At 35.4% G+C, this 12326-nt stretch overlaps 3 protein-coding genes across 3 annotated transcripts; all 3 read right to left on the bottom strand.

Moving 5' to 3' along the window:
• Positions 1–2774: 2774 nt before the first annotated feature.
• LOC122605647 (receptor kinase-like protein Xa21) lies at positions 2775–4948 on the bottom strand. The gene is made up of 3 exons (XM_043778603.1): positions 3451–4948; positions 2989–3367; positions 2775–2819 (listed from the first exon to the last, which is right to left on the bottom strand). The coding sequence occupies exons 1-2, from the start codon at positions 4838–4840 to the stop codon at positions 2994–2996; spliced, it is 1764 nt and encodes a 587-aa protein (XP_043634538.1). The 5' UTR covers positions 4841–4948; the 3' UTR covers positions 2775–2819; positions 2989–2993.
• LOC122604913 (putative receptor-like protein kinase At3g47110) lies at positions 4878–6040 on the bottom strand. The gene is made up of 2 exons (XM_043777772.1): positions 4968–6040; positions 4878–4881 (listed from the first exon to the last, which is right to left on the bottom strand). Exons 1-2 carry the CDS (start codon positions 6038–6040, stop codon positions 4878–4880), a joined length of 1077 nt encoding a protein of 358 aa, XP_043633707.1.
• A 996-nt stretch (positions 6041–7036) lies between these two features.
• On the bottom strand, positions 7037–10758 carry LOC122605386 (UBP1-associated protein 2B-like). Its single transcript, XM_043778327.1, has 2 exons — positions 10654–10758; positions 7037–8790 (listed from the first exon to the last, which is right to left on the bottom strand). Exon 2 carries the CDS (start codon positions 8745–8747, stop codon positions 7188–7190), a length of 1560 nt encoding a protein of 519 aa, XP_043634262.1. The 5' UTR covers positions 8748–8790; positions 10654–10758; the 3' UTR covers positions 7037–7187.
• Between the last annotated feature and the right edge of the window lie 1568 nt (positions 10759–12326).

Raw genomic sequence — 12326 nt, forward strand, 5'->3', positions numbered from 1 at the left:
TTGTTCATCTGACTAGATCTGCATTCCTTCATGAAATGGCCTTTCTTACCACATTTGTAGCAGGTAAGATTAGCCTTATCCATAGAGATTGAACTGGAAGCATTATTGGACCCATTAAATCGATTAGATTTATGCTTAAACCTATTAAAGGTTTTAGCAATCATGGCTACCAGATCATCATCGTCAGTTTCCTCACAACCATCACTGAGATTAGTGGTCAGGCCAAAGTTCAGAAAGTTGTTTAACGTTTCCTTCATAGAAGGTGACTGGACATTCTCAGTAGACAGAATTTTTCAAGAAGAATATCCTTATCCTTCTCCACTCCCAAGCCTCTAAGTTGATTAATTAGGCCAGTAAATCTGGTATAAGTACCAGTCAAACTTTCATTGGGAAGAGCAAAGAAGGATTCATACTTCTTGTTAAGAGCAACCTTTCTAGTGACAATGGTGTCATTTCCTCCTTCAAACTGGAGAACTAATTCATCCCACATAGATTTTGCACTTGGAAAAAGCACAAGGGTAGGAATTAGTTCCTCAGGTATAGCAGAAAGAATCATGTTTTTTAGTTTGGTATCAAGATCAACCAATCTGCGATCCTCATCTGACCAATGTTCCTCAGATTTTTCCCTGGTGCCTCTTCTCCCAGTAGGGTCGAGAAGAGGGCTAACACCACTGGACATGGGTATATATGGTCCATCCTTAGGAATTTTCAACATATACCTCTCTATCCCACCAAAATGCAAGAGCATTCTAGCCTTCCATGTACCAAATGTCTCGCCATTCCCGTCGAATTTGGGAACAGGAGAGTTGGAATAATGTACATGAACGTGGTTAGCTCCAGGAGTTGGAGGAGGAGGAGGAGGGTTAGTATTTAAAGGAGTAGCAATACTAGGATTAGATTCATTTGGACCAGAACCATTCTCACCTTCAGCAGCCATCGAAGCAGACCTAGGTTATAGAATTGAAACAATTCAACCTGCCTGCTCTGATACCACTTGTAAGTCCCAACTATTACTAGATGGGTGCTGAAGACACCTCTATGTCGATGGTGAGTGAACTTTGCAACACGATCAATTAATCTGGATATGACCAGTTTAGATTGATCAAGTACCAGGTTAACTGGAGATAGTGTATTAAGGTGACTGAATATGTAAATTAATACAATGCACTAACAAGTAAGTAAACTGGTGAGACAATGTATAATTTTCAAGTGTATTTTATTTATTGATTGTTTAAATAAAATACAAGGTTGTTGCGGAACCAAGATAATACATGAATGTAAATATCCTAACAACCCATGAATTACAATTGATCTAAACTTGGAAATTCTCCTAAACAATCGAAACACTTAGAGTTGTGAAATGTTTCTTTTTGCGATTAAGAGAATATTGCACAAGTTCACCAATATTGCAGAATATATGTATTTGCAAAGTTACTGAAAATGCTTGTGCAAGGACCTCTATTTATAGTCGAAGATTGAGCATGGGGATCTCAACTTCGACATACAAATATGGTTGACAGCACACAAAAGTATTGTTTAAATAATCCTTTGTGTGTGCTAAATAAAGTAAGACAAAATGTTACTTTATTCAACCACTCTACATCTTTGCACCTTTATCCAAAGACAATATCATTGTCCGGTTAAAAGGATGTAGAGTAAAAAGGTCCTCCTCGTAATCAGTGTAAAGCTTTGTAAGAGCATTTATACTGGAGGATTCTTTAGTTGATTTATCTGGTAGATTGTCAACTGGGCTTCGCTGCCATTGCCAATCTCTATCTTCCATTTGTTGTCTTTGACTTCAACTGGAAGGTCTTCAGATTCTAGTCTTCTGATCTCAACTGGAGGAAGCCAACAGTTGCTAAACCTGTACAATGCAACTGGACTTTTAATATTTCAGACAATTCTGCATGCTCTCCTGATGTCGCTGGAGAGCTCCAGTTTAGCTTAAACTGGTCCTAACATTTTCAATTTTATATTTTTTTTATTAATTCAATTTAAATTAAAAGTCACCTATTTTCTTATTAAAAACAGAACTTTTTTCAACGTTTTATGAATGCATAATTTTCTAATTATTATTTTTAATTAATTTACAAATCATCAAACTGTATCAAATTCGTTTCCATCTATAATGGTTTTCTTTCTTTTTTTTATACTTTTTTGGAAGTCAATTATATGTAATTCGAGAAATCCAACTCCATTGATGGATTCCTATTAGTTTTCTTTAATTAGAATGGATGTTTTAGTAGCAGTTGTAGTATATTACTTGATAACACTTTGGTGCATTCGGTTGCAATCGTTTTTGTCTGTTTGGCTAAAAAGAATATGTGTTTCGCCTTTTCATTGAATAAATTTGATGTTTTTTTTTTGTGATCCTAATTAATAGATCTTGCTGTGATCTCCATCCTCATTGTAGACCTTGATTTTTCCATCTATGTATCGTAGAACCTTAAATTTGATCACTTTGCATGTGATCTTAATTAATAGATCTTTAATTACAATGGATTTTTCCATCCTCATTGTGATGTTTTAGTAGCAGTAGTAGTAAAATGACTACTTAAATAGCTTTGTTAGTGCCACGTATTGTGAACAAGTTCCATTAAGCTCTGTTTAATGTAAGGCAGAATGATTCAAACATGGCGAACACGATGTTTTCTTCTAGTATGATTGAACCCCAGTAAAATGGGTTATAATATCAAACTTCAGTAATTACACCAAATTGTGAAGGAAAAAACAACATTAAAATCTTGATTGTAACATCACTTCGTATTGCCAACACTATAGTACCTGATGCACCATCTTCTTGTTGCGGAGTCTTTCAACTTGGAGGTGCAAATTTGTAGTGAAAATGAAATAAAATGAAATCATTAAGAGCCGAAACAAAACAAAGAGGAAATGCAAACTATGTATAGTCATATTTAATCAAACTAGTGATGCCAAGCTAACATGAAGTTTTTCTAGGTTGATAAGTAAAATGAGAGAACATGGTACCTCAATCAAATATGTTGAAGCGTGCACAAAATATGTTGCAACTCGATGATGACATTTTTTATGTCCATCCTCTGGCATGGGGAATCGACAGAGCATGATACACCAATCTTGACTGTTGAAGCCAGACATTCCTCTATTTTCATTGCATTTGCTGGCATACTTTTCATAGGAATTGCATCCTCTTGATGAAACTTTAGAAGCTCCTCATCAATAATATCATTTACATGGTCCGGCAAGGCCATGTAAGCAAATTTATGAAGGTTAAAGTCTTCGTTAAACATGTCATCTATCGGACTTTTCCCCGTCATTACCTCCAATAATAATATTCCGTAACTGTAGACATCCCCACTATTTGTCATCTCATTCCCGAGACCATACTCTGAAACTTATAAGCATTCTTTCAAAAAAATGGTATTACCATAAGTAAATATGGACATATAGGAAGACATAAATTGAACTTACCTGGAGGAGCATAACCAATCGTTCCTCTAATCCCGACTGAGCTGTTTGGGTATGATTCTGTTCCAAGAAACCGAGTTAAGCCAAAGTCTCCAACATGGGCCACCATATCATCGTCAAGTAGAACGTTGCTAGGCTTTAAGTCACCATGGACAATGGTGGTTAAGGAGTAATTGTGAAGATAATCAAGTGCGTTTGCGACATCAACGAGGATATTTATTCTTGTAAGAATGTTCAGCTTGGATATACTTGCACTTGAATGCAACCAGTCATGTAAACTCCCATTGCACATGAACTCATATACCAAAGCCTTGAAATCATTTCCCTTGAAATCAATACCTGAACATGAAGTTATGATCTTCAATATATTTCGGTGTCGAATATTCTGCCATGCTTCACACTCCGCTATAAAGCTTCTATGAGCTCCTCGATTTTGGAGATGTAGAACTTTGATTGCAACAGGTTTGTCATATTGATCCAGGGTTCCTTTGTAAACAGAACTGAACCCACCCGTTCCAATTAAATTCGGTTTAGAAAAACCATCGGTTGCCTTGAGAAGTTCACTGTATGAAAGTCTCAAAATTCGTGTTTCATTCATTGATGAGTGACAAAGTTGGTCCCTGCTTCTCTTTTTGAACCAGACATACATTAAACATGATATGACGAAGAGTGAGGAGAAAGTCAGTATCAATATTAAGAACAGTGGGAACCTTCTCTTATGTTTCTCTGCCTCCTTGCACTTTGGTAACCCAAGTTCAACCAAGCCACCACAAAGCTTTTTATTTCCTGAAATTGAGAATGAACTTGCATTGGAGAACACTCCTAGGACTGGTACCTTACCCTCAAATTGATTATAGGATAGGTTCACTAACTGTAAAGCAAGTTGTTCCAAGAACAGGGGAATGGGGCCTGATAGGTTATTTTGAGATAGATCGAGTACCTCCAATCCTCTCAAGGAACTTACCGATGTTGGTATAATGCCTTGAAATAAGTTTCCTTTAAGAGATAAAGTTGAAAGGCTAGCACAACCACCAAGGCTACTCGGAATGTTTCCAGACAAATTATTATAGGATAAATCCAAGGTAGACAACATTGTGAGGTCTCCGACCTCAGTTGGAAGTGAACCACTTAGGTTGTTATGAGAAAGAACTAATTCTATCGATAGAGATGAAAGTTGAAGTAGCTGTTTAGGTATGGTGCCGCTAAGTTTGTTATCATAAAGGTACAACTTCAATAGATTACGACAATTCCCCAAGGTTGATGGAATATGCCCTTCCAATCTGTTGGAATCTAAATAAAGTTTATTCAGCAATGATAAGTTCCCTATGGTATCTGGAATCTGCCCTGAAAATTGGTTTTGAAATAGACTAACAAGTTGTAGCTTTTGAAGCATACCTATGGTAGAGGGGATTTTTCCTGTGAATTGGTTTTTACCTAATTGTAACAACTCCAGCCCAACTAGAGTGCCTATAGTAGAAGGGAGGTTTCCATATAGTTGGTTTCCTCCTAAAAAAAGATACCAAAGTTCTTGAGAAAGATTACCGATTGAATTGGGGACGACTCCTTGAAACTTGCACTCACCAAGATCCAACGATTGTAATCTGCTGCAGTTTTTCAGAGAATCGATGAAATTCATCTCATAATCTTTTCCACGTCCATAGATGTTGTTACTGAATAAGGCTATGAGACTAATATCTACTAGTTTTGTAAAGTCGATCATTAGCTCCCCCCAAAAATTGTTGGTACCCATTTCAAGAGTTAATAATTTTGAACAATTAGATATCCACGGAGGGATATGCCCACTTAGCTGATTATCTCGGAGTTGAAGTGTGACTAGATGACGCAACATTGCACCTATGGCTTGGGGGAGACTACCTGTAAGCTGATTATCTGGCAAAGTTAATTTAACCAGGAGGGAGAGGTTAAAAATGGATTCTGAAATGGTTCCATATAAGTTACAACCACCACAGTGAAATAATCTTAAGTTTTTCAAATGGCCTAAGGTGTCTGGAATTATCCCACCCAATGGATTTCCGGCAGCAGAGAATCCTTCCAGTGATGTCATGTTCCCCAAGAAACGTGGGATTCCACCTGTAAAGTTATTTTCTTCAACTACTAACAAAAGTAATTTGGAGAGGAAACTTAAATCCATGGGTATGCTTCCAACTAGCCTATTATTACCAAGATTGAGGTAACGTAGCCTGGATAGATGACCAAGCTCGTGAGGGATGGTTCCTTCCAAGCTGTTGTTCCAAAGTGATAAATCATGAAGGAAGCTGAGGTTCCCTAAGTGAGGAGACAAAGAACCTTCCAGGCCTTGCGACTCCAGTTGTATAACAGTCACTCGTCTGTGCCTCTTCCCACATGAAACACCACTCCATTCACATAGATGAAAGGAAGAGTTCCATGAGGTTAGAGACCCAAATGGATCGTGAGTGATCATCGACTTGAACGACAACAAAACCTGATAATCAGTCTCCTCGTTATAGGAAGCCGAGATGGTTATGGTAGCCAGAAATATCACAAGAGCATAAGAAAAGAAAGTGATATGCGAGTAAGATGATAAGCAAACTATTGATTGCCTTGACTTCATTTTTGGAGTTTTAATTAGATCACATTGATATATAATCTATCGCTCTCTTTTTATGTTGGAGCTTTTGCATGTTGTTGCAAGTGACATGCAATGCCATATTAATTCCCATCCACGTATTCGGTATTCCTATTCACCTTGACCAAGTCAAATTGATTGAAGTTGGTGTTTTGCTCTAAGCGTAAGCCGGTAAGGTACGAAAAACTTAATGAAAAGTACTATAACAAAGTTAATTTGATTATAATAAAAATACTTGTAAGTTGTAACACAGTAATAACGGAGAAGACGACAAGCCACATCATACTGTATTAACGTGAGTATCATCCAAAATTGTCGTTTACTTTGACCAAAGACATGATCAAACAAGTACGTACTCATCCATAACAACCATCATATATGGAACGTCTGATTCAGATAGATTAATTAATGGGGTGTGTTCCAACTACATGTCTTTAATACAATGGACTGATTCTTCAAACAATTGTGACAACTGATTTATAGCAAAACTATTTTCAGAACGGGGAATTTGTGTTTTTTGGATTAAGTTTTCAACTATTGGGTATCATTATTAACACTTTAACAGTGTGACTACTTATTAAAAACAACAATGCAATCATACAGTGGATATTTAATTATCATAATTTTGTCTTGTGATAATACGTAGTTCGTTCAAAAAAAAAAAACAACGTAGTTTACGTTATTTTCTAGTTTTTAACTGTGAAATCAAGAACGTGCGTGGTTGCAAAAGTTTCAAAATCGTGTTTAGTATTCCATAAATATATGAGTATGACAGTTGTATTGAGTCCGCCATAAAGCTGGGCTTTGTCACTAGAACCCACTAGGGACACTGTCCTAACGACCTCTTGACCCTGCGTATATTAACATTTTGAGATGAATGGTAACTCAAATACGACAAGTTATTCCCTTAAAATAATATTAAAGGAAGTAGTCCAATATCATGCAAAAAAAAACCTATAGGATGACAATTCTCTAGGCTTATACGTTTTTAACTAAGTATAGAAGATAATTGTTCAGATACTTCCATGAATAATAAGAACATTTTAAAACAAACCTAAACAATGTAACTTGAAAAAAAAAAAAAAAAAAACATTAAACATGTACCATTTCTTATTAGGAAGCTCATAACGAACTAGCGGCCACGGTATGAAGAAAAACTGGCTGCCAAAGACCCATGTCCAGAATGCTCCCTAGTTGCCGGATCTGATGTGCCAGCTGAAGAGCGTCCCATCTGAGTCGTCTGATATGTCCCAATACCTGGTAACCCAAGTTGAGAACCATAATTGGCCAACATACCTGGGCTCACTGTGCTCATTCCATAACTACCACTGAGCCCGTATGACTGGGGTGTTGAAGACATGGTGTTTTGATTCAAAGCAGACACCAACATCGGATTTTGCCCAACCATAATACCAGCTGCAGGATTCATAAGCTGAGGAGCGTACATTCCAGCATAACCATAACCCAAATTTCCAATCTCATTATCAGACATAGCTGGTGGCAGATTCTTGGCATTTTTATTTCCACGTTGGCCATCAACAGCTTGTCTGCACTGCAACTGACAACCATCGTATACCTTATTGGGTTCTTCTAGAGCCTTCTTGCACCCTTCAGCTCTCTTGTATACAAACATGGCAAACCCTTTGAACTTTCCAGTAGCATTGTCAACCCCCAATGGCCCTTCCTCAATCTCTCCAAACTTGGCAAAGTAGGACCTAAGTGCATTGGGATTCACATGGGACCCAACATTTGCAACAAAGATCTTTCGTCCAATAGTATTTTGTGTAGCAGTGTTCTGGTTGTTACTGGGTCCACCAGGTCCTGCAGAAGCTAACTGGCAAGTTGCCATGCGGCTTCCTATCTTCTTTTGTGTCTGTTTAAGGGACTTACTTGCACTTTTTCGGGTCTTGAAAAGAACAAAGCCATAGCCTTTGGCCTTCCCGGTTACTTTATCTGTAACAACTGTACACTCTTCGATATCACCATATTTTTTAAAGGCAGATAGTACTTGGTCTCTGGTGGCATCCCAAGCAAGGCCGAATACAAATATCTTACGATGAGCGGGGTCTACCTCAGCAGTTTCGATGAGGCTAGTCACTACCGAACGGTCAATCATAGCTGCTTCTTTAAGAAGCTCAACGATCTTATCTTTTGGTAAGGGTTCCAGAAGCTTCCTAAGAGTCTCCTTTTTGGAACTCTCGTCATCTTCCTCTTCTTCATCCTCCTCTTCTTCATCATCATCATCTTCTTCTTCTTCTTCTTCTTCTTCTTCTTCTTCTTCTTCCTCCTCTTCTTCCACTTCCTCTTCCTCTTCTTCTAACACTTCTTCTTCTTCCTCCTCTTCCTCTTCTTCTTCTTCCTCTACCTCTACCTCTTCTACTTCTTCCTCTTCTTCAACTTCCTCTCCTTCTCCTTCTTCTTCTTCTTCTTCTTCTTCTTCTCCTTCTTCTTCTTCTTCTTCTTCTTCTTCTTCTTCTTCTTCTTCTTCCTCTTCTTCTTCCTCTTCCTCTTCCTCTTCCTCTTCCTCTTCCTCTTCCTCTTCCTCGTTTACTTCCTCAGGTTCAGATTCTTCAATTGCTTGTGTTTCTTCTTCATGTTCTGATTCTTCTATAGATGTCTCATGTTTAACCACTAGCTTGGGTTTTTTTTCTTTTGTTTGTACTTTTAGTGATACTGCTGTTCTCTTCTTCATTTGACCAATACCACGCTCAAGACCGAATGGACGCCAAGAATACCTAAATTGAAAATACAATCGTACCTGAGGTCACTATTGAAAATATATATACACAAGCATATTAACATATAATTCAATAAAAAAAATTGACTTTTATTTCATGCTGAAATATCCATATGCAAAAATATATGGCAGTCCCTGGAAATTTTGTGTTACCGCCAAAAAACTTCAAGCTGTTTAAAGAAAATGCTATAGATTGTTAATTATATCATCAGTATTCATAAATCCTTGTATAACTCGACCGCTTCAGAGGCATACTTCAATTCACATAATTTACCTAGATGTGGCAAGTACTAAATGTTCATCAGTGCAAATATACATCATAGTCTCCGGGACCATACTGCATGTAGTTATAACTTATATAAAACATATGCAATGTGTTCTATACAACAACAACAACAATTGTACCCAATCCCTGAGCGGGGTATGGGGGAGGTAAGCTGTAGACAGTCTTACCTCTACCCAAAGGTAGAGAGACTGCTTCCATAAGGACCTCTGGCCAAGAAGATGTAAAAGCCGTAAAAGGGTAAAGTGTTAATGTGTTCTATCATATGCAAGATGACAACTTAAGCAAAATTTATTACCTAACTTAGCATTCTTGCTTATTAGCTAATTAAAAACATACACAAACAGCTCCGGTATCGCGTTTTACAGTTTAATCCTAATCTAGTGTATCCTAAAGGGAACAAACTTTCACACTAGCAAGATGACAAGTGCGACTTGGGAAAACATTGTCATATCATATCAAACTATTCCACATAACTAATCACATATATCTTATTAACGTATTCATACAAGTCTTTTTAGAGAGCTAATTGAGCAAAAGTACTCGTAAATTGTACAGGTTGTTATCGAACGGGATTCATGAACACCTATGTGTAAAATGTTTAATATTTAATTCACAATACATTCCAGAACAAGCTGAAAACATACTTATGAACTCACGGGGAAAAAAAACTAATTATCAAACTGAATATTCTAGCTGCATTCTCTATTTTTGGGCATATCTCGTATTTCCATTGATGTGGCAAGTAATATTACAATGTATACGTTCATTAGCGTAGGAAACTTTTTAGCCTCAATGCATCATGTTTTCAGATAATTCTTCACGTCCCTAGAAGTAGCTAAGCACTTATGTTCCCTATACCCTGCCCCGGGGGGGTTATGTTAGAAGTAGCTAAGCACTTATGTTCCCTATACCCTGCCCCAGGGGGTTATGTTAGAAGTAGCTAAGCACTTGACGTAATGACGTCCCATTAAACATTTCATCATATGCAAAATGACATTTTTTTAGTATGTTAACAAGAGTTACTACCTCTGAAGTCTGAACTGACATTTTTGTTATTAAAAAATAAAAACACTCACACGCAGCTTCAGTAGATTAAAAAAGGGATACACTATCGCACATTCGCACTAGCAAGATGGAATGTAAAAGTTAGAAAACAGAAAATGCATAACCCATCAAAACACAATTGACATATTAAAACAACTTGATTAAATTAATCCCATATATGTTCTTCTTATTAGCTTATTCTTATAGAGAGCTCATTAACCCTAATTTGCCCATACATTGTAAACTATATAACCCTCAATTCACAATATATTCCAACTAATTAACCTAGTTATAACCTAATTAACTGTATCCCCAAACTAAAGTAGACAAATTGGGAAATTAGGTATCCAAATTATATCTGTAGATGATATAATTATTTGTAGATTTTTTTTATTCAGATAAACCCTAGATAGAAAAGAGGGATAAATAAAAACATATAAGGGGGTCATAAATATATATAATATTAATATTAATATAGATATAAATGCTTGATATAGATAGAAACAAGTATTCGAATCATGAAGGTGTTACCGGGTGGATTGGGTTGTAGCAGACGGATTTAGCCAACCGGAGAAGAAGCTTGCCTTGGGTATCTATAAAACTACACTTTGTTCAAGCTTATTTTGTAATTACTTAAAATTTTATTTTATTAATTCACGAGATACGTTACTGCGGGAGACATTATATTTATTGTGTTTCGTACTATGTAAAAATTATTACATGTTTGACTAATATATTATATAGATACTAAAAGATAATAAGTATAAAAGTAGAATATTTAAAATAAAAAATAAATTAAAACATAATTAAAGCTAATTTCTTAAATCATTGAAAATAGAAAGTGAAACAAAAATAATTCATAATAATAAAAACATCAACCGAAATAACATTGAAACTAATAAGTATTGCAAACAAATTTTTCGGAGATGGTTATGTGTATATATTCCAAACATACACCACACCGTTATGTGTATATATATTATGTAATAGTTCACTTGTAATAATATGAGATAATCTTAAACATGTTACAAACTTAAAAATAATAATATGCAATTAAAATAAGTGATCTTTTGTAAACAAATTAAAAGCAATTTAAAAGATCAAAACATAATTACTAATTAAGAATATAAGATGGGTCCAAAAGAAAATGAAGTGGCCCATTAAGAAAATGAAAACGGACCCAAAGAAATAAAAATGACCCGTTACTATTCTTTACACGCATTTTCGTACCCGGGCGATGCCCCGGGAGTCATTATATTTATTGTGTTCCATTATTTAGCTCAAAACCTGAGTTAATATTGATTTTTTAATGGGTAAGCAATTATAAATTAGAAAAAATCGACGATATAATTTTATAACAGATATTATATAAATTCTAAAAGATAATAAGTATGAAAGTAGAATATTTATAAAAAAACAAATTAATAGTAAAAACATAATTAAAGCTAAATTCTTAAATCATTGAAAATAGAAAGTGAAAAAAAAATCCATAATAATAAAACATCAACCGAAATAACATTGAAACTAATAAGTATAGCAATCAAATTTTTCGGAGATGGTTAAGTGTATAAATCCAAAACATATACCCTATTATTATGTGTATATATATTATGTATTAGTTCACTTGTACTAAGATGAGATAATTTTAAAAATGTTAAAAACTTAAATAATAATAATATGCAATTAAAGTAAATGATCTTTTGTAAACAAATTGGAAGCAATTTAAAATATCAAAACATAATTTGTCAAACCCAAAATTAAGAATATAAGATGGGTCCAAAAAAAATAAAACGGCCCACTAAAAAAATAAAAATTGGCCCAAAGAAATAAAACGGCACGTTACTATTCTTTACACGTATTTCCGTAACTTTGTTTTTAATATATATATATATATATATATATATATATTAATAAATCATACGATCTTTATCTTTATTTTAGGTCTATCTTTGAAATTTTGAATTACCAAAATTATTCTTGGCTTTTTTATTTTTTGCTCCTAATAAATTATAATTTACACTCTAAACTTTTATTTTAATAACTAATACTTTAAGTCTTTATCTTCTAAATATTTTTACCATCACAATTACATCAACCTACACCACTTGACACTGCCACCACCACCAATAGTATCATCACCGACACCATTAGATCGTCTTCCCCATCACCGCCGCCGCATTGCGCGAATACCATGCTCGTTTATC

The sequence above is a fragment of the Erigeron canadensis genome, chromosome 6 (assembly GCF_010389155.1).
Source record: "Erigeron canadensis isolate Cc75 chromosome 6, C_canadensis_v1, whole genome shotgun sequence".
NCBI classification, from domain to species: domain Eukaryota; kingdom Viridiplantae; phylum Streptophyta; class Magnoliopsida; order Asterales; family Asteraceae; genus Erigeron; species Erigeron canadensis.